Source organism: Salvelinus sp. IW2-2015, unplaced genomic scaffold, assembly GCF_002910315.2.
Source record: "Salvelinus sp. IW2-2015 unplaced genomic scaffold, ASM291031v2 Un_scaffold1821, whole genome shotgun sequence".
NCBI lineage: Eukaryota > Metazoa > Chordata > Actinopteri > Salmoniformes > Salmonidae > Salvelinus > Salvelinus sp. IW2-2015.
Window position 1 is genome coordinate 41,422 of NW_019943193.1, and position 21,429 is coordinate 62,850.

A 21,429-nucleotide genomic window follows, 5' to 3' on the forward strand; every position below is an offset into this window, starting at 1 on the left:
GTAATAAAATGTATGCACTCTACTGTAAGTCGCTCTGGATAAGAGCGTCTGCTCTTGGCCGGTAGGGATATCCTTGTCTCAGTATGTAAAAATGTAATAAAATGTATGCACTCTACTGTAAGTCGCTCTGGATAAGAGCGTCTGCTAAATGACTAAAATGTAAAAATGTAAAATGTAATAGTTATCCAGTGCCAAAGCTCACCCTGTGTGCATCTATATTAGCCTGTAATCCTTCCTATTAGTGGTTTAAGTGAGACYTTACTGTTGTCTGTAATAGTGTGCGGTTACTATTGTGATTCGAAGCAGAGATTTCACAAGTAAGTAGGTGACTCAACACTGACGCTACACTAACCACATCCTCCTGAGACCTTTTCCTTAAAAATGTACTTCTTGGTCACTTGCCCACACACTCTAGTGTTTCTAGATGTTAACAGTATAGCACTTAAGGCATATTAATGGTATTTTCACTGGGCAGCATACCGTTCCCTCCTTCGATGTCTTGCTTGGCTTTGATCAGTGTCCGTAGCCGGCTAACCTCCTGCCTTTTTAGCTCGTCCAGTTGTGTCCTTACATGGTGGCTGACAAAGTCCAGCTCTTTGGCCAGCTTCCCCATCTGTAGGAAACGTGATGTAATGATTATCATACMGCTGCTGTTTTGCATTTTTCATGACTAATGACTCAAGGAGAGTAAGAACGACAAGAATGAGCAGGACACACTGTTAGAATACCTTGATATCCTCCATATCTGTGTTATGGAGCTTCTCTCTGAAATGCTGGTCTTTTTCCAGAAAATCAATGACTTCCCTGAGATAACGGTCATAGTGGAGTCCAGTGTCCTGTTACATTAAATAATGTAGTAAGTAGTAGTAGTAGTATGCATAACATGCATACTAGCTCATGCATCATTCAATAGACCTTCAGTTCAGTCTGTATACTTTACAATTCAATAAATGATGTAAGAGAAAATCTTTTCTAGCTGGTATAACTGGTGCGAGCTCATAAAGGAAACACAAATGACTGCTTTTTTCATGGCTGTTAGGGCTGCTCTGTCTGCCATGTTTCTCCATTGTGCTTGCTTGGTATGTGATCCTTCACCAACTCTTACCACACTTGGTGGTGGCTCGGAGGCTTTGTCCTCGGGCTGGTTCACCTTGGTCTTGTCCAGYCTGATGGGCACTGCCTCCAGACAGAGCAMCTGTACCAGAAGCACAAGGCAGCTGGTGTGGAATATCTGGCTCCAAGACATCTGGCGACAAGACGCACCTTGACACAACCCTTCAACTAGAGATGATAGAAAACATCAGTGTCTGCCCCAAATAAAGTGGCTATGCCCCAACCATACAGAAAGACAGAGGCCTCTCCTTTGTATTGGTCCCTTTATGGCCTCAGAGCACTGGCTTGTCCATTTTGAAGCAATCAATTTTATTATTTTCTTCTACTACTACGAGTTGGTAAACAAACTGAAAGGGTGCATACTGCCACCTGTAGTATGTTCTTTGAACAGGTATGACACCAAGGCTAGCGATGTAATGCCACCTGCAGTTATGAAGTGTTTACACACAAGCATAATTAATTGTCTGATCCCTCCTGATGACCCATCCTTCCTTAACCCATAGGAAGTCCCACCCAGTTGACTACTTCAAAATGGTGTAGGCAAAGATGGTAGATAAATAAAGATGTCCCACTCAAGCGGTTTACCATTGGGGAAAAATGGCACAGTTCCAGTCTGCTTAGAGGGGTGGCTCTCCCATAAGCACCAATGCAATAGCAGCTGGGTCTGGTGTGCTTAATGAATTTACTGTATTAACAACCAGAAAATAATAGCGAGTGGGATGTCTCACTTCCTCTTCCATCTCTGGTGGAAGTCCTCAATGGCATAGACAAAATCAACATGCGCGTCATGGGTGTAGTCAGCATTATATTCCTCTAGCTCAGCATTTCTTAAAATATGGGTCGCGGACCTGTTAATGGTGGGTCGCGACGTAAATGTATAATTATTTCATAAATTACTGGAATTGATTTGGCCAAGTGCAACTGCGCTCCCTGTTTAGCGGCCTCTGCTCTAGTTTGGAAGCTGCGTGTGCGGGATATGCCCTTGTGCTTCGCGGTTTACCGGATCTTTTTTCTGAAGTTTCCTTGAAGATCACTCTGCGACCCACACGATGCAGCGCTGTCGTTCAAGCCACTGACTTGTTATTCCCACTCGCCATCTTTACTAACCGCTGTCATGAAATGGAATCATGCTAGCCACAAGTTCTGACTGAGCTCAATCGTCATGAAACGAAAATACAGTGATTGCTTTTTGTCTCTTTCATACAAACGTTGAGAAATTACGAACAAATTAATAAAAACGACACGTCCTGACCAAACATCCAGGCACTACATGACGGTAAACCCAGGGAGTTATTTAAGAACAGTGTGAGAATGCTTCGGGAAACAGTGCTTCGAAAGTGAATCATTTAGTCAACTAACAAGGCATTGTCATTTTATAACAAGTGGTGATAAGCAGAAATAAGGAGTACTATCTCGCATAGTAGTAGATGTGAGTTTCTCTTTCAAACAATCCCCTGGGTTTGTAACGTTACACAGCTAATAGCTAACGTTAGCCAAAGCAAGCTAACTAGCTACTGATAGTGGAACCCTAAGAAACAGTACAGATGAAGATGAAAAAGTCAAGCCTACTGTACATATTACTGTAGAAATTATTGTTGAAAACAAGTCTAGGTCGGAACTGTTGCTATTACAAGTAATACTTGTTATTCTGATCTGGAATAAACTGATTGAAGCAAGATGCTTTTTGAGGCAAACACACAGTTCTGGGTTGCTCATCTGCAGCAGGAAGCAGTCTCCTGCCTAACTGAGAAAGCAGTAGATATTCTGATCCAGCTTGGCACCACATACCTATGCAAGTCAGTTCTCAAGTACAGAAACAGTGTCAATGCTGAGCATGACCTCAGTTTTGCACTGTCAAAAACGGATCCCAGAATAGACATGCTTGTGAAAACTTCAACCAGCCACACACCTCTCATTAGGACTGTGTGTATGTGTGTGTTTTCTGAGCTACTTGTGTGTGATGTGATCAATCAGCTTATTCCAGTTCAGAATAAAACATGCATTTTAAACAGCAACAGTTCCAACCTAGACTTTTTATCAACAATTTATACAGTAAGATGTACAGTAGGCCTGAATTTTTTATCTGTACTGTTACTTAGGGTTGCACGATCAAAAAGCCTGTGTGTGTGTGTGTGTGTGTTCTGTTATACATCTGTGTGATGTGATCTCTGTTTATTCCAGTTCAGAATTAAATTATTTATTGTATTTTAACAGCAACAGTTCCAACCTAGACAGGTATGTTAGTGTTTTTAATTGAGAAAAATCAAATAAATGGGTTGTTATGTTGTTATTTATCATTGTTATTTGTTTATCTATATTGCATTTTCTTTTAGGCATAAGGGCAATGAAATGTACCGATAGTTGCATATTTTCCTAAGCTTGGGTCCCAGGAAAACACAGAATTTCTCATTTGGGTCCCAGGCTGAAAAAGTTTAAGAACCCCTGCTCTAGCTATGTCCTCCTCTTCGGGATTGGGTTGGCAATTGCACCACCAACTAACCCTATACACCACTATTTCACAGTGGCGACCCATCATTCAGAACCCCACCTGTTTAGTTAATGTGTGTGTGTAATATATATAACACACAKACAAAAAAWWTTTTTMGACTGTTTTGCATGTTACTTTGGCATTAATAGCTTGTACATGGCTTGCAAACTATACTTCACAAAGACAAATCTTCCCGATTCCAGCCTTGCTGAAGCCCCCCCAGATCATCACAGATCCTCCAACAAATGTCACAGTGGGTACGAGACACTATGGCTTGTAGGCCTCTCCAGGTCTCGCACCCACTGTGACAGACATATGGTGGAGGATCAGTGTAGGGGGCTCATGTTGCTGGGGACCTATGAACACTAATAAGCCAACCTTACTGAATCATAACTCACTCCTTGTCCTTTGCCTCTGTGGCACAAATCTACTACTCACTGGGACCCTCTCAGGATTCCTTACCCATCCTGCACTACTCTGACTGGTCACTTCAACCTGCCTCTTTCGCACCGGACATTTCCGGTCCCCAGCAACATGAGCACCCCTACAGTTGACAACTTTATCCACCGAAACTACACAATCCTATGTCCCATGCCCTCCTGCACACTTCCCACATCTTGGAATCTCCCTCCTACACACTGCTGCAACATGACCATAAACGTTGCACCTGAAACAGTAATTACAAGATGATATCCATCTGTGATGGAGCCGGAGGGGAAGGCTGCCGTCTTATCGGTTCTTAACCAACCATGCTATTTTGTTTGTTCTTTTGCGTTGTTCATAACTTGTTTTGTACATAATGTTGCTGCTACCGTCTTTCATGACCGAAAAGAGCTTCTGGACATCAGAACTGCGATTGCTCACCTCAAACTGGACGAAGTTCTTCTTCAATGAGTCAGACGGGAGAGATATAATACAGACACCCGACCAGAGCCAGATCCCCGTTATACACTGGAGAAAGAAACAGAGGTTTCGCAGAAAGAGATCAGGGTGCTTTGTAAGGATCAGGTGACGAGTGGATAATCTGCCCTTGCCTTCGGTCCTGCTAGCTAACGTTCAATCGCGGGAAAATAAATGGGATGAACTGAAAGCACATTTATCCTACAAACGGGACATTAAAAACTGTAATATCTTATGTTTCACCGAGTCGTGGCTGAACGACGACATTAAGAACATACAGCTGACGGGTTATACACTATTGGCAAGACAGAACAGCAGCCTCTGGTAAGACACGGGGCGGGAGCCTATGCATTTATGTAAACAACAGCTGGTGCACAATATCTAAGGAAGTCTCTAGGTTTTGCTAGAGCATTAAAGTCCTAGTGGCTGGGGACTTTAATGCAGGGAAACTTAAATTTCTATCAGCATGTTAAATGTCCAACCAGAGGGGGAAAAAAATTCTAGACCACCTTTAGTCCACACACAGACTCGTACAACACTCTCCCTCGCCCTCCATTTGCCTAATCTGACCATAATTATATCCTCCAGATTCCTGCTTACAAGCAAAAATGTAAGCAGGAAGCACCAGTGACTAGATCAATAAAAAAGTTGTCAGATGAAGCAGATGCTAAACTACAGGACTGTTTTGCTAGCACAGACTGGAATATGTTCAAGGATTCTTCCGATGGCATTGAGGAGTACACCACATCAGTCACTGGCTTTATCAATAAGTGCATCGAGGACGTCATCCCCACAGCGACTGTACCGTACATACCCCAACCAGAAGCCATGTATTACAGGCAACATTCGCACAGAGCTAAAGGATAGAGCTGCCGCTTTTAAAGGAGCGGGACTCTAACCCGGAAGCTTATAAGAAATCCCGCTATGCCCTCCGATGAACCATCAAACAGGCAAAGCATCAATACAGGACTAAGATCGAATCGTACTACACCGAAAATGAGAAGCCTATAGGGAGGTCAGAGACCTGACCGTGTGGCGCAAGGACAACAACCTCTCCCTCAACGTGATCAAGACAAAGGAGATGATTGTGGACTACAGGAAAAGGAGGTCCAAGCACACCCCCATTCTCATCGACGGGGCTGTAGTGGAGCAGGTTGAGAGCTTCAAGTTCCTTGGCATCCACATCACCAACAAACTAACATGGTCCAAGCACACCAAGACAGTCGTGAAGAGGGCACGAGAAAACCTATTCCCCCTCAGTAGACTGAAAAGATTTGGCATGGGTCCTCAGATCCTCAAAAGGTTTTACAGCTGCACCATCGAGAGCATCTTGATGGGTTGCATCACTGCCTGGTATGGAAACTGCCTGGTATGGCAACTGCTCGGTCTCCGACCGCAAGGCACTACAAACGATAGTGCGTACAGCCCAGTACATCACTGGGGCCAAGCTTCCTGCCATCCAGGACCTCTATACCATAAGGTGTCAGAGGAAGGCCCTAAAAATAGTCAAAGACTCCAGCCACCCTAGTCATAGACTGTTCACTGCTACCGCACGGCAAGCGGTACCGGTGCGCCAAGTCTAGGTCCAAGAGGCTTCTAAATAGCTTCTACCCCTAGCCATAAGACTCCTGAGCAGCTAATCAAATGGCTACCAAGACTATTTGCACTACTGCCCCCCCCCACCCCRGGAACGCTGCTGCTACTCTGTTATTATCTATCCATAGTCACTCTAATAACTCTACCTACATGTACATATTACCTCAATACCGGTGCCCCCGCACATTGACTCTGTACCCCCTGTATATAGCCCCACTATTGTTATTTACCGCTGCTCTTTAATCATTTGTTATTCTTCTCTCAATTTTTGGGGGGGTATTTTCTTAAAACAGCATTGTTGGTTATTAAGGGCTTGTAAGTAAGCATTTCACTGTAAGGTCTACTACACCTGTTGTTTTCGGTGCATGTGACAAATAAAATTTGATTTTCAGTGGATTCTGCACAGAAGTTGTAACAGGTTCATTGATATATCCTAACATTACTTTGTCTGGTAGAGACTCTGACAATGACTCCTGTTTCACCACGCTCCCCACCGGTCCCTCTAGCTATCTCCATGGTCCCAACCCCATATGTTTCCTCTCCATTGCCGACGTGTCTCTTTGCCATCGATGGCTAACTAGCTATCTGCTAACTAGCTAAGCTATTAAACACACGTTAGCTATGAGGTGATACATTTCATCTAACTAACTAGCGTGCTACAATTTAAATCATCAGCAGTTCAATAYCTAATCGTCTAGCTAACGTTACACTTTACAGGCAAACTCACTGTGATCAATACAATAGCTTAGCAATTAGTTATGCTGATGCTGGCTGGCTAGCTGGCTGGTAGATGGCAAACTAATCTAATGACAGCTAGCTTGAAGCTGATAATGAGGTTTCCATTTCCAAGCTGCGGTGTCTAGTGTTGACCACAACGAGAAGTTGAGGTATCTGTCTTGTTGTCTGGTTACAGTACCTGTCTCATTCACAACATAACAATAGCTTCAAACCAATGTGCATGTCACGGCGGGACTTACTTTTTGATTGGAATCCCCGTCAAACGGTCGTTACTACAGCCACAAAGTCATAAACACCACCTATTTCTACAATTTGGCTACTTAAAATTAGATGTTAAACCTAACCTTAACCACAGTGCTAACCTTATGCCTAACCTTACATTAACACCAATTATGTTTTCGATATTTTTTACGATATAGCCAATTTTGACTTTGTGGCTGTGCTAGCTAGTGGAAACCCCGTCAAGCTTATTTAGCTAGCTAACTAGTCTCCTCCCAAGCTGATAATTCGTCCTCTCTTTCCTTAATGCTAGCATTCGTTTGTTTACAGTGCCAGATAGCAAGTGAATGAAATCCTACATTGACAACATGGCATGCATGCTAAATTAGGTAGTTGTCATTGGATAAAATCTTCACTTCCTACTTTCTGAAGACGCGCATCGTTATTCAATTAGGCCGCGCACACTGTCAGTCAAATAGTTATGGAAATACAGTGCAATCATGTTAGGTTGCACTAAATCGTACGTGGCGTTTATAATTTGGAGGAGGTGGGTGTTCGCTGATCCAGGATCAGTGTAGCTTTCTTGCCATGATATCCAATACAGTACCATGTTTAGAAACTATGTGACACAGGAGGTTGGTGGCACCTTTATGGTAATGGCTGGAGCGGAATGAATGGAAAGGTATCAACAAAATCAAACACATGGTTTCCATTTATTTGATACCATTCCATTCCAGCCATTATTATGAGACTTCCCCTCAGCAGTGGATATGGTATGTGAAGACATTTAGGCAGGGAGATCTGATCCAAGGTCATTTCAAAGCTTCATTTTTGACTTTGTCATTCTTACTTACCAAAATCATACATTACACTCAAATAGTTCTGTATTTGGGGTGAAGGATAAAGCAGACTTTATTGAGTTGGTTTAATGTGATTGCTTGGACTAATGAAAAAATTGATGAGCAGCTTCCTGCAGGGTTATTGTATGAGTGAACATTATTGAGCTACAAATATTAGCTATGCCGGCAAGACATGCATGTGGTTTTCTAAATATACTGAACAAAAATATAAACGCAACAACACATTTTCCACCTAAGGAYCCTGGAAAGATTTGGCATGGGTCCCCATATCCTCAAAAAGTTCTACAGCTACACCATCGAGAGCATTCTGACCGGTTGCATCATCGCCTGGTATGGCAACGTCTCAGCATCTGACTGTAAGGGGGTAGTGCTTACAGCCCAGTACATCACTGGGGCCAAGCTTCCTGACATCCAGGACCTATTGACTAGGCGGTGCACCCAAGTCATAGACTGTTCTCTCTGCTACCGCACGGCAAGCGGTACATCCCGAAGCGCCTAGTCTAGGACCAAAAGACTCCTTAACAGCTTCTACCCCCAAGCCATAAGACTGCTGAACATCTAATCAAATGGCCACCCGGACTATTTACATTGAACCCCCCCTTTGTTTGTACACTGCTGCTACTCGCTGTTTATTATATTTGCATAGTCACTTTACAAATGARCTCGACTAACCTGTACCCCCGCACATTGACTCAGTACCGACACCACRTGTATATAGCCTCGTTATTGTTATGTACATTTCTTGTGTTACTTTTTGATTGATTTGATTTTTAAAAAAACTTTAGTTCAGCGTTTCTTAAAGTATGGGTTGCGGACCTGTTAATGGTGGGTCGCGACGTAAATGTTTAATTATTTCAAGTGCAACTGCGCTCTCGGTTCAGTGCGCTCCCTGTTTAGCGGCCTCTGCTCTAGTTTGGAAGCTGCGTGTGCGGGATATGCCCGTGTGCTTTGCGGTTTACCGGACCTTTTTTCTGAAGTTTCCTTGAAGATCACTCTGCGACCCACACGATGCAGCGCTGTCGTTCAAGCCACTGACTTGTTATTCCCACTCGCCATCACTAACCGTGGTCATGAAATGGAATCATGCTAGCCACAAGTTCTGACAGCTCAATCATCATGAAACGAAAATACAGTGATTTATTTTTGTCTCTTTCATACAAACGTTGAGAAATTACGAGGAGCGCCGACAATGTGTTTTGTGTGGAGAAGTACTTATTAATGAGTTTCTCAAAACGAACAAATTAATAAAACGACACGTCCTGACCAAACATCCAGGCACTACATGACGGTAAACCCAGGGAGTTATTTAAGAACAGTGAAGAATGCTTCGAGAAACAGTGCTTCGAAAGTGAATAATTTGGTCAACTAACAAGGCATTGTCATTTTATAACAAGTGGTGATAAGCAGAAATAAGGGAGTACTCTCGCATAGTAGTAGATGTGAGTTTCTTTTTCAAACAATCCCCTGGGTTTGTAACGTTACACAGCTAATAGCTAACGTTAGCCAAAGCAAGCTAACTAGCTACTGATAGTGCAACCCTAAGAAACAGTACAGATGAAGATGAAAAAGTCAAGCCTACTGTACATATTACTGTAGAAATTATTGTTGAAAACAAGTCTAGGTCGGAACTGTTGCTACTACAAGTAATACTTGTTATTTTGATCTGGAATAAACTGATTGAAGCAAGATGCTTTTTGAGGCAAACAGTCACACAGTTCTGGTTTGTTCATCTGCAGTAAGAAGCAGTCTCCTGCCTAACTGAGAAAGCAGTAGATATTCTGATCCAGCTTGGCACCACATACCTATGCAATTCATGGTTCTCAAGTACAGAAGCAGTGTCAATGCTGAGCATGACCTCAGTTTTGCACTGTCAAAAACGGATCCCAGAATAGACATGCTTGTTGAAAACTTCAACCAGCCACACACCTCTCATTAGGACTGTGTGTATGTGTGTGTTTTCTGAGCTACTTGTGTGTGATGTGATCAATCAGCTTATTCCAGTTCAGAATAAAACATGTATTTTAACAGCAACAGTTCCAACCTAGACTTTCTATCAACAATAATGTATACCTTAAGATGTACAGTAGGCCTGACTTTTTTTATTATTATTATACCTTTATTTCAACAAGGAACACAGACTGAGACCAAGGTCTCTTTTACAGCTGGGCCCTGCGTATACATGTTAACACATACAGTTTAGGTACAATGATTAAGAAACTAAACAAGACAAACAAAACAATCACAGATAACACAAAAAAATACAGCAGCAGATTACATTTACACATAGGTTATTCCCCTAACAGCACAAGAACTTGCATTACTGAAACAGTTACAAGCAATACAAAAATAAAAATCCTCCAATAAATATTTAAAATGGGCAAGGGGGACAAGAGTCTCAAGTTTAAGTTTAGTCTGCAGGCTATTCCATAGGCAAGGAGCGTAACAGGGAAAGGTAGCCATACCCAACTCTGTACTGTTATTTAGGGTTGCACGATAAAAAAGCCTGTGTGTGTTCTGTTATACATCTGTGTGATGTGATCAATCTGTTTATTCCAGTTCAGAATGAAATTATTTATTGTATTTTAACTGCAACAGTTCCAACCTAGACAGATATGTAAGTGTTTTTAATAGAGAAAAATAAACAAAAGATATTTATGGGTATTTCATTGTTATTTGTTTTTATCTATATTGCTTTTTTTAGGCATAAGGGCAATGAAATGTACCGATATTTACGTATAGTGGCATATTTTTCTAAGCTTGGGTCCCAGGAAAACACAGAATTTCTCATTTGGGTCCCAGGCTGAAGAAGTTTAAGAACCCCTGCTTTAGTTTATTAAGTAAATATTTTATTAACTCTATTTTTTTAACTGCATTGTTGGTTAAGGGCTTGTAAGTAAGAATTTCACAGTAAGGTCTACTACACCTGTTGTATCCGGCGCATGTGATAAATACAATTTGATTTGACTTCAACGATTTTACTGAGTTGCAGTTCATATAAGGAAATGAGTCAATTGAAATAAATAAATTTGGCCCTAATCTATGGATTTCACATGACTGGGCAGGGGCACAGCCATGGGTGGGCCTGGGAGGGCATAGGCCCAGCCACTTGGGAGCCAGGCCCAGCCACGTGGGATCCAGGCCCAGACAATCGGAATGACTTTTTCCACACAAAAGGGATTTATTACGYACAGAAATACTCCTCAGTTTCATCAGCTGTCCGGTTGGCTGGTCTCAGACGATCCCGCAGGTGAAGAAGCCAGATGTGGAGGTCCTGGGCTGGCGTGGTTACATGTGGTCTGCGGTTGTGAGGCCGGTTGGACGTACTGTCAAATTCTCTCAAACGACATTGGAGGCGGCTTATGGTAAAGAAATTAACATTCAATTCACTTGAAACAGCTCTGGTGGATATTCCTGCAGTCAGCATGCCAATTGCACACTCCCTCAAAACTTGCGACATGTGTGGCATTGTGTTGTGTGACAAAACTGCACATTTTAGAGTGGCCTTTTATTGTCCCAAATACAAGGTGCACCTGTGTAATGATAATACTGTTTCATCAGCTTCTTGATATGGCACACCTGTCAGGTGGATGGATTATCTTGTCAAAGGTGAAATGCTCACTAAAAAGGAAGTAAAAACAAATGTGGACAACATTTTAGAGATTTTTTTTTTTGTGCATTTGGAAAATGTCTGGGATCTTTTGTTTCAGCTAATGAAACATGGGACCAACACTCTACATGTTGTTTTTATATATTCTTTCATTGTACATGGCTCTGAGCTATTTTATCCATAAACTATCATCATTATGACCATAGAATGAGTCATTATAATTGGAATCATTATATTTCTATGATTATTACATCATAATCATCATCATTATGAGGGCAGATGTTGTTACATGATGAATGATGACATGTTTATTCTATTTGTCAAGTGGATCAAGATTAGCCATCAGTCAACTTCAAATTCAAATATAGCTGCAAGCCTCTGAGGTTCAAGCTTTGGCCACATAGTGCCACCATCAGGACAAATTGGAAACATTGCCAAATTCAATGATTACCAGCGTTGTATTATCATGMAATTTTGATTTGTGCAATTATTTTCAGAGCAAGAGCAATAATAACTTTTTTTGCTTGCGTGATCAATGGATTGATCTATCTATAAACTGTCATGGATCAAAGTCCATCTCGTTCATCAATGGCCCCTTCTATAGAGGAGCTCACTGAAGAAATGTCTCGAGTGGTTCAGGTCAGCGAACTCACTGGGATCTCCATAAGCCCGATCATGGCATCCAGAACCTCCTTGGGAACGCCAGTGCCTTCTGTTTCCCAACTCCTTGCATCCGTGACATCCTTGCATTCACCAATGCCACCTCTTCCTAAAGCCGCTTGGGGCTCCAAGGAACATGACTCTAATCAGAGAAGCATTATTAGCCATTTGTCCTCACATTGTGTGGATAAGTCATGGCCTTTTGCAATCTACCCACGCTGTGAGGAACTGATCCAACAAGAAAGAATGCCTCCGCTGGAGAAGTATCCCTCTCCCACCGTGCCAAGGAAGAGATCGAAGAGCCGGGCAATGTCTTCCCTGTCGCTGAGGTCAGGGTGCTCTGAACAGACCCTGACCAGTATCCATGAGGAAGATGAGACTAAGGTGGTCCACCTGATCAGCCAGGCCGTGCCTGAGGAGACCCCAATGGAAATAATGGCTGTGGAAAAAGTGGCAAGTAAAGACTCCTCCAATAAGAAGGCCTCCTTCTGGAGGAGACTGAGATGTCTTTGTTGCCTGGGAAAGAAGGAGGCTGCTACTACAAAGAAGACTAAGGTGGAGGAGCACGAGCAGGTAAAACAGTCAGTCACTCTGCATAATCAAAGTAACAAATGTTAAAATTTCTCTTAATTCTATCTACAATTTTTTTTTCTTCTTCTGTTCCCTTTACAGGAGGATGCTGTTTTCCCTACTGAGATGTCCTTAAAATGCTCAGGAAATGATTGATGTCCTAAATCTGAATATTTTAATAAAATCTGAATATTTTAGATGTCAGCCTCTGTGTGACACCTGCTCCCGCTCTCCCTCTCTGGCGCCAGGCTGCTCTTCATTACACACACCTGTCACCATCATGTCGCGCAGCCGTGCAATATTGGACTCACCTGGACTCCATTACTCTGTAGATTGCCCTATCTATGTCTGTTCCTCAGTTGGTTCCCTGTGTCAGCATTATTGTTGTTATGTTCCCCTGTCCAGAAGCTGTTTTTGTTTTAATGTCCGTTTTCCAGTAAATGTTCACTCTCTGTACTTGCTTCTCGTTTCCAGCGTCGATTCTTTCCAGCGTCGATCCTTACAGAATGCTGACACCACTAAAGGAAGCATCAGGGAGTTTTTGTGATAGTTGGTGACGTCGGGTCTGGGTGCCGTCGCCGATTGTACCAGGGGTGCCTCAGGTAGCTTATCGGGCTTCCATGCCTTAGCTGGCTTGAGTGGTCTTCTTGCCTTGGTTGGCTCGGCCGGTGCCCACTCCACGTCATGCTTCAGCCGGCTCGCCAGGCTCCCACGCCTCAGCCGGCTCACAAGGTGCCCACGCCCTGTCCAACACCCGTGCCTCGACCGGCCCGTCAGGCTCGCCCAGGTGGGACGCCTAGAGGGGGGGTTACTGTCACTCGAGGGCGCCAGGCTGTCCTTCATTACGRACACCTGTCACCATCATTACTCGCAGCTGCGCAATATTGGACTCACCTGGACTCCATGACTTTGTTGATTGCCCTTCTATATCTGTCTGTTCCTCAGTTTGTTCCCCGTGTCAGCATTATTGTTGTTATGTCGTTTTGTTCCCCCTGTCCAGACACTGTTCTTGTTTTGGTTTGATATCCGTTTTCCAGTAAATGTTCACTCCCTGTACTTGCTTCTCGTCTCCAGCATCAATCCTTATACTCTGTCTCTTTCACATGTATGATACGTTTAGGGGGATACCTAGTCAGTTGTACAACTGAATGAATTTAACCTAACCACACAATCAGAGAGGTGCGGGGGGCTGCCTTAATCTGGACCCTTACAAATCAGCTGGGCTAGACAACCTGGACCCTCTCTTTCTAAAAGTATCTGCCGTAATTGTTGCAACCCTCTCTTTCGTATCGTCTGAAATCCCCATAGATTGGAAAGCTGCCGCGGTCATCCCCCTCTTCAAAGGGGGAGACACTCTAGACACAAACTGTTACAGACCTATATCTATTCTACCCTGCCTTTCTAAGGTCTTTGAAAGCCAATTTAACAAACAGATCACCAACCATTTTGAATCCCACGTACCTTCTCCACTATGCAATCTGGTTTCCGAGCTGGTCATGGGTGCACCTCAGCCATGCTCATGGTCCTAAACAATATCATAACCGCAATCGATAAAAGACACTACTGTGCAGCCGTATTCATCGACCTGGCCAAGGCTTTCGACTCTTATCAATCACCACATTCTTATCGGCAGACTCAACAGCCTTGGTTTCCCAAGTGACTGCCTCGCCTGGTTCACCAACTACTTCTCAGACAGAGTTCAGTGTGTCCAATTGGAGGGCCTGTTGTCCGGACCTCTGGCAGTCTCTATGGGGGTGCCWCAGGGTTCAATTCTCGGGCCGACTCTTTTCTCTGTATACATCAATGATGTCGCTCTTGCTGRTGGTGATTCTCTGATCCACATCTACGCAGACAACACCATTCTCTATACTTCTGGCCCTTCTTTGGACACTGTGTTAACTAACCTCCAGACGAGCTTCAATGCCATACAACTCTCCTTCCGTGGCCTCCAACTGCTTTTAAATGCAAGTAAAACTAAACTAGACTGTAAACTCTCCTTCCAGACTCACATTAAGTATCTCCAATCCAAAATCAAATCTAGAATCGGCTTCCTATTTCGCAACAAAGCATCCGTCGCTTCATGCTGCCAAACATACCTTCAAAAACTGACTATCCTACCGATCCTTGACTTCGGCGATGTCATTTATAAAATAGCCTCCAACACTCTACTCAGAAAAATTGCATGCAGTCTATCACAGTGCCATCCGCTTTTGTCACCAAAGCCCCATATACTACCCACCACTGCGACCTGTATGCTCTCAGTGGCTGGCCCTCGCTCATATCGTCGCCAAACCCACTGGCTCCAGGTCATCTATAAGTCTTTGCTAGGTAAAGCTCCGCCTTATCTCAGCTCACTGGTCACCATAGCAGCACCCCACCCGTAGCACGCGCTCCAGCATGTACAGGGGAGAACAAGTATTTGATACACTGACAATTTTGCAAGTTTTCCTACTTACAAAGCATGTAGAGGTCTGTAATATTTTATCATAGGTACACTTCAACTGTGAGAGACGGGATCTAAAACAAAAATCCAGAAAATCACATTGTATGATTTTTAAGTAATTAATTTGCATTTATTGCATACATAAGTATTTGTATACATCAGAAAAAGCAGAACTGAATATTTGTACAGAAACCTTAGTTTGCAATTACAGAGATCATACGTTTCCTGTAGTTCTTACCAGGTTTGCACACACTGCAGCAGGGGATTTTGGCCCACTCCTCCTAACAGGACCTTTCTCCAGATCCTTCAGGTTTCGGGCTGTCGCTGGGAAATACGGACTTCGGCTCCCTCCAACGATTTTCTATTGGGTTCAGGTCTGGAGACTGGCTAGGCCACTCCAGGACCTTGAGATGCTTCTTACGGAGCCACTTCCTAGTTGCCTGCTGGTGTGTTTCGGGTCGTTGTCATGCTGGAAGACCCAGCCACGACCATCTTCAATGCTCTTACTGAGGGAAGGAGGTTGTTGGTCAAGATATCGCGATACATGCCCCATCATCCTCCCCTCAATACGGTGCAGTCATCCTGTCCCCTTGCAGAAAAGCATCCCCAAGAATGATGTTTCCACCTCCATTCACGGTTGGATGTGTTTCTTGGGGTTGTACTCATCCTTCTATTCCTCCAACACGGCGAGTGGAGTTTAGAGCAAAAAGCTCTATTTGTCTCATCAGACCCACATGACCTTCTCCCATTCCTCCTCTGGATCATCCAGATGGTCATTGGCAAACTTCAGACGGGCCTGGACATGCGCTGGCTTGAGCAGGGGACTTGCGTGCGCTGCAGGATTTTAATTCCATGAGCGGCGTAGTGTGTTACTAATGGTTTTCTTTGAGACTGTGGTCCCAGCTCTCTTCAGGTCATGACCAGGTCTGCCGTGTTAGTTCTGGGCTGATCCCTCACATTCCTCATGTATCATTGATGCCCCACGAGGTGAGATCTTGCATGGAGCCCCAGACCGAGGGTGATTGACCGTCATCTTGAACTTCTTCCATTTTCTAATAATTGTGCCAACAGTTGTTGCCTTCTCACCAAGCTGCTTGGCTATTGTCCTGTAGCCCATCCAGCCTTGTACAGGTCTACAATTTATCCCTGATGTCCTTACACAGCTCCTGGTCTTGGCCATTGTGGAGAGGTTGGAGTCTGTTTGATTGAGTGTGGGACAGGTCTCTTTTATACAGGTAACGAGTTCAAACAGGTGCATTAATACAGGTAATGAGTGGAGAACAGAGGGCTTCTTAAAGAAAACTAACAGGTCTGTGAGAGCCGGAATCTTACTGGTTGGTAGGTGATCAAATACTTATGTCATGCAATAAAATGCAAATAATTACTTAAAAATCCTACAATGTGATTTTCTGGATTTTTGTTTTAGATTCCGTCTCTCACAGTTGAAGTGTACCTATGATAAAAATGACAGACCTCTACATGCTTTGTAAGAGGAAAACCTGCAAATCGGCAGTGTATCAAATACTTGTTCTCCCCACTGTATATTTCACTGTTCACACCCAAAACCTATTCCTCTTTGGCCGTCTTTCCTTCCAGTTCTCTGCTGCCAATGACTGGAACGAATTGCAAAAATCACTGAAGCTGGAGACTCATATCGCCCTCACTAACTTTAAGCGTCAGCTGTCAGAGCAGCTCACAGATCACTGATCTGTACATAGCCCATCTGTAAATAGCCCATTCAACTACCTCCCCATATGTTCTTTTTATTTTTTGTCCTTTGCACCCCAGTATCTCTACTTGCACATTCATCTTCTGCACATCTATCACTCCAGTGTTTAATTGCTAAATTGTAATTACTTTGCCACTATGGCCTATTTATTGCCTTACCTCCCTAATCGTACCTCATTTGCAAACATAGTATATAGATTTTTTTCCCTATTGTGTTATGTTTGTTTATCCCATGTGTAACTCTGTGTTGTTTGTGTCGCACTGCTTTGCTTTATCTTGGCCAGGTCGCAGTTGTAAATGAGAGCTTGTTCTCAACTGGCCTACCTGGTTAAATAAAGGCAKATTTTTTAAAAGAAAAAATGTTTTTTTTAAATCGACATCCAAATCTTCGGTGCCCAGGACACATTGGGTTAACTGCCTTGCTCATAGGCAGAATGACAGAGTTTAACCTTGTCAGCTCGGGGATTCGACCCAGCAACATTTCGGTTACTGGCACAACCACTAGGGTTTTCTGTACATTATGCTCCAAATTAGTCAGGAGATTAGGTCAGATACTCAGTCCATGGTCAAGTGTCAGACTAAGACTGGGTCAGTGATACAGAAAGTAGCAAAGAACATATTTTACTAACGATTACAATGGTCTTCATTTTATAGGGACTACTGCTGGTGTAGTTTACAGTGGATTGCAAAATTATTCACCCCCCTTGGCATTTTTCCTATTTTGTTGCCTTACACCCTGGAATAAAAAATATTTAAAAATTGGGCGCAAATTTTTTCCCCAATATTTTTTATTGTGAAACAAACAAGAAATTAGACAAATAAACTTAAAACTTGAGCGTGCATAACTATTCACCCCCCCAAAGCCAATACTTTGTAGAGCCACCTTTTGCAGCAATTACAGTTGCAAGTCTCATGGGGTATGTCTCTATAAGCTTGGCACATCTAGCCACTGGGATTTTTGCCCATTCTTCAATGCAAAACTGCTCCAGCTCCTTCAAATTGGATGGGTTCTGCTGGTGTACAGCAATCTTTAAGTCATACCACAGATTCTCAATTGGATTGAGGTCTGGGCTTTGACTAGGCCATTCCAAGACATTTAAATGTTTCCCCTTAAACCACTCGAGTGTTGCTTTAGCAGTATGCTAAGAGTCTCAAATCTTTGGAAGAATGAAACAGGTTTCCCTCAAGAATATCCCTGTATTTAGCGCCATCCATAATTCCTTCAATTCTGACCAGTTTCCCAGTTCCTGCCGATTAAAAACTTCTCCACAGCATGATGCCGCCACCACCATGCTTCACTGTGGGGATGGTATTCTCGGGGTGATGAGAGGTGTTGGGTTTGTGCTAGACATAGCATTTTCCTTGATGGCCAAAAAGCTAAATTTTWGTCTCATCTGACCAGAGTACCTTCTTCAAAATGTTTTAGGACTCTCCCACATGCCTTTTGGGGAACACCAAACGTGTTTGCTTCTGACCACTCTTCCGTAAAGCCCAGCTCTGTGGAGTGTACGACTTAAAATGGTCCTATGGACAGATACTCCAATCTCCTCTGTGGAGGCTTATCTTCAGGCTTATCTTTGGTCTCTTTGTTGCCTCTCTGATTAATGCCCTCCTTGCCTGGTCTGTAAGTTTTGGTGGGCGGCCCTCTCTTGGCAGGTTTGTTGTGGTGCCATATTATTTCCATTTTTTAAATAATGGATTTAAATGGTGCTCCGTGGGATGTTCAAAGTTTTGGATATTTTTTTATAACTCAACCCTGATCTGTACTTCTCCACAACTTTGTCCCTTACCTGTTTGGAGCGCTCCTTGGTCTTCATGGTGCGCTTGCTCAGTGGTGTTGCAGACTCAGGGACGTTTCAGAACAGGTGTATATATACTGAGATCATGTGACACTTAGATTGCACACAGGTGGACTTTATTTAACTAATTATGTGACTTCTGAAGGTAATTGGTTTCACCAGATCGTATTTAGGGGCTTCATAGCAAAGGGGGTGACTACATCTGCACGCACCACTTTTCATTATTATTWWTTTTTTTTCACTTCACCAATTTGGAATATTTTGTGTATGTCCATTACATTCAATCCACATAAATATCCATTTAAATTACAGGTTGTAATGCAACAAAATAGAAAAAAACACCAAGGGCAATGAATAATTTTGCAAGGCACTCTATTTGAAAAACAAACATGTCACATAAACCACCACAGAATAAAAATAAAACACACACAATGTAGCTATTTTAATTGCACTGACGCTATTTTACGTTTCCTAATATCATTATGCAAATATTTAATAAAAAATGTCACTCATTCCGTGGTCGATATGAAACACAACAGCCATTTGTATTTAAATGATTCGCTAGTCCTACCATAATTTTTTTTCTTCTTCAGCCTACGTCATTTCCGATTAAAAGCTCTACTTCCGAAAGGGCGCACGTTTTTCTGCCTCTCTCTTTTCCTTGAGAACGCCATCATGGGTCGCATGCACGCTCCTGGGTAAGCATGCATTTAATTCGGAAATAATTCGCATATTGGCTTTTGTTCTCTGTAGCTGGAACTTTTTATTCGTTTTACAGTTTCTCATCAACCCCAACAGTCTACACATTTGTTCAAATATTTCACCAATAGTTATTGCTAGCTAGATGGCTAACAACTAGCGTTCTACCGACACAGTGCCATGATGGCCGCGCACACAGTCCTACCAAGTTAGCAGATGGTTTACAGTCATTAGAATAATTATATAGGTTTTTAGTTATATATATACGTTGATACTGGAATGGTAACAATGAACCCGCTCGATTAAATCGTCGGCCTAAACCATATGACAATATTTGCCCATTCTAATGCTAACGTTAGCGTAATGTAGACTAGTTCTACCCAATACTAGATAGGTAACTAACGTAAACTCGTACATCGCCTTGGTCCTTACAATTGCCCTTATTTTAGCGCCCCAAAAACGTAATACTTCCAGATCAACTGTAATGTCAATACCGTTGTAAATCACAATTTCTCCCCTTTCCAACAAAATCGATTACATGACCTAGACTGCCCGTTTCTGCATAATTCAAGCAGGCAATGAGCCCCGTCAGGTCTTTTTAAAAATGGCGGGTGGGGAAGCGAAACRAATGCGTGGTAATGAGAAGGACAAATGTGTGGGAAACTTATCGCCTCTAAAATGTAAATAAAACACTATAAAGAGTTTATATAATGTGTCATTACATACCTATTTGAAGGTTTGTGTCGAATTTGAATCGGGTTTTTAGGGCGGTACTAAAGTGATCTTAGAAGTAAACAGCGGCTTTGAGAATGATGATCGCATGCAATGATGACGAAAAAAATGACACAGTATCCCCCCTTACCCCCGTCACTGTCCATTTCTTGTTTTTAAACGATGAGAAAGTGCTACACCTGGTGGAGAGATTGAAAGACAGAAATAGTTGCTTTATGCGTGCTGCACGTTACGACATGACACGMCAAGATGTAACGGAGGGTCAGTTTTTAAAAAACTTTTCTCCAATACTATAGCGCCATTACCATGTCGATCAACGCTTGAATAGAAACCTAGTTCACAACCCCGATGTTGAAGTCGCTACAGTCCCATTAGTCTTCTTTGTAGCCTCGTTTGAATGTCGCGGTTACGCACATTTGTACGGAATYGGGTGAGTTTACGTTAGCTAGTTAAACAGTACCGCACTAGCCAACTAGGTATCTGGTTAGTTATACAGTACTGCACTACCCAAATAACTAGCTAGTTGAAATGCATTATTTCTAGTCCAAGCGTGGCTTTAGCAGCCCATGGCTATTTGTCATCATAATGTAGTTACTGTAGCTACCGACTTACAGCTACTTTCTTTCTGTTTCAGCAAGGGCCTGTCCCAGTCTGCACTTCCCTACAGACGCAGTGTGCCCACCGTAAGTATCTAGTTGTTCATAACGTTCCAATGTCATGAACAGTTTGGATGGTCAACTGGCYTTCAGTTTGTATAATATGGTTATTCATCTTGTTAACCTGGTAATGTGACCACATGGTTTGCCAATATATCATCATTGAGTCAATTTTGACTGGAATGTGCATGTCATATTGCAGAGTCTAGCTAAATATCGAACGAAGGATCGCTACTTTGAATAAAAGTCTAAATGGACAAGGGGGAAATCGGTCTCTCAACCTCTGAAATGTTGTTCTACAGTGGCTGAAGGTTACATCTGATGATGTCAAAGAGCAGATCTTCAAGCTCGCCAAGAAGGGTCTTTCTCCCTCTCAGATCGGTAAGGACCTTGTTAACTTCTCTGGGATATGTGGGACGTCCCACTTGGCCAAAAGCCAGTAAAAATGCAGAGTGCCAAATTCAAATAAATTACTATAAAGATCCTACTTTCATGAAATCACACATGAAAGACACGAAATTAAAGCTACACTTGTTGTGAATCCAGCCAACATGTCTGATTTCAAAAAGGACTTACGGCGAAAGCACACCAAACGATTGTTAGGTCAGTACATAGCGACAG

At 42.8% G+C, this 21,429-nt stretch overlaps 1 protein-coding gene and 1 long non-coding RNA gene across 2 annotated transcripts in view; one reads left to right on the plus strand and one right to left on the minus strand.

Annotated features, from left to right (window-relative positions):
• The window catches only part of LOC112072089 (nucleobindin-2), an 11,006-nt gene extending 3,595 nt beyond the window's left edge, over positions 1-7,411 (minus strand). Inside the window, exons 1-4 of the mRNA XM_024139508.2 lie at positions 7,075-7,411; positions 1,106-1,281; positions 729-836; positions 481-613 (exon numbers count right to left, since the gene is read on the minus strand). Of these exons, the coding sequence (XP_023995276.1) occupies positions 481-613; positions 729-836; positions 1,106-1,246 (382 nt within the window). The 5' untranslated portion in view covers positions 1,247-1,281; positions 7,075-7,411. The remainder of the gene's footprint in view (positions 1-480; positions 614-728; positions 837-1,105; positions 1,282-7,074) is intronic.
• An 11,908-nt stretch (positions 7,412-19,319) lies between these two features.
• On the plus strand, positions 19,320-21,138 carry LOC112072090 (uncharacterized). Its single transcript, XR_002894243.2, has 3 exons — positions 19,320-19,419; positions 20,787-20,835; positions 21,111-21,138. It is a non-coding gene; the product is annotated as an uncharacterized lncRNA (long non-coding RNA).
• Positions 21,139-21,429: the final 291 nt, after the last annotated feature.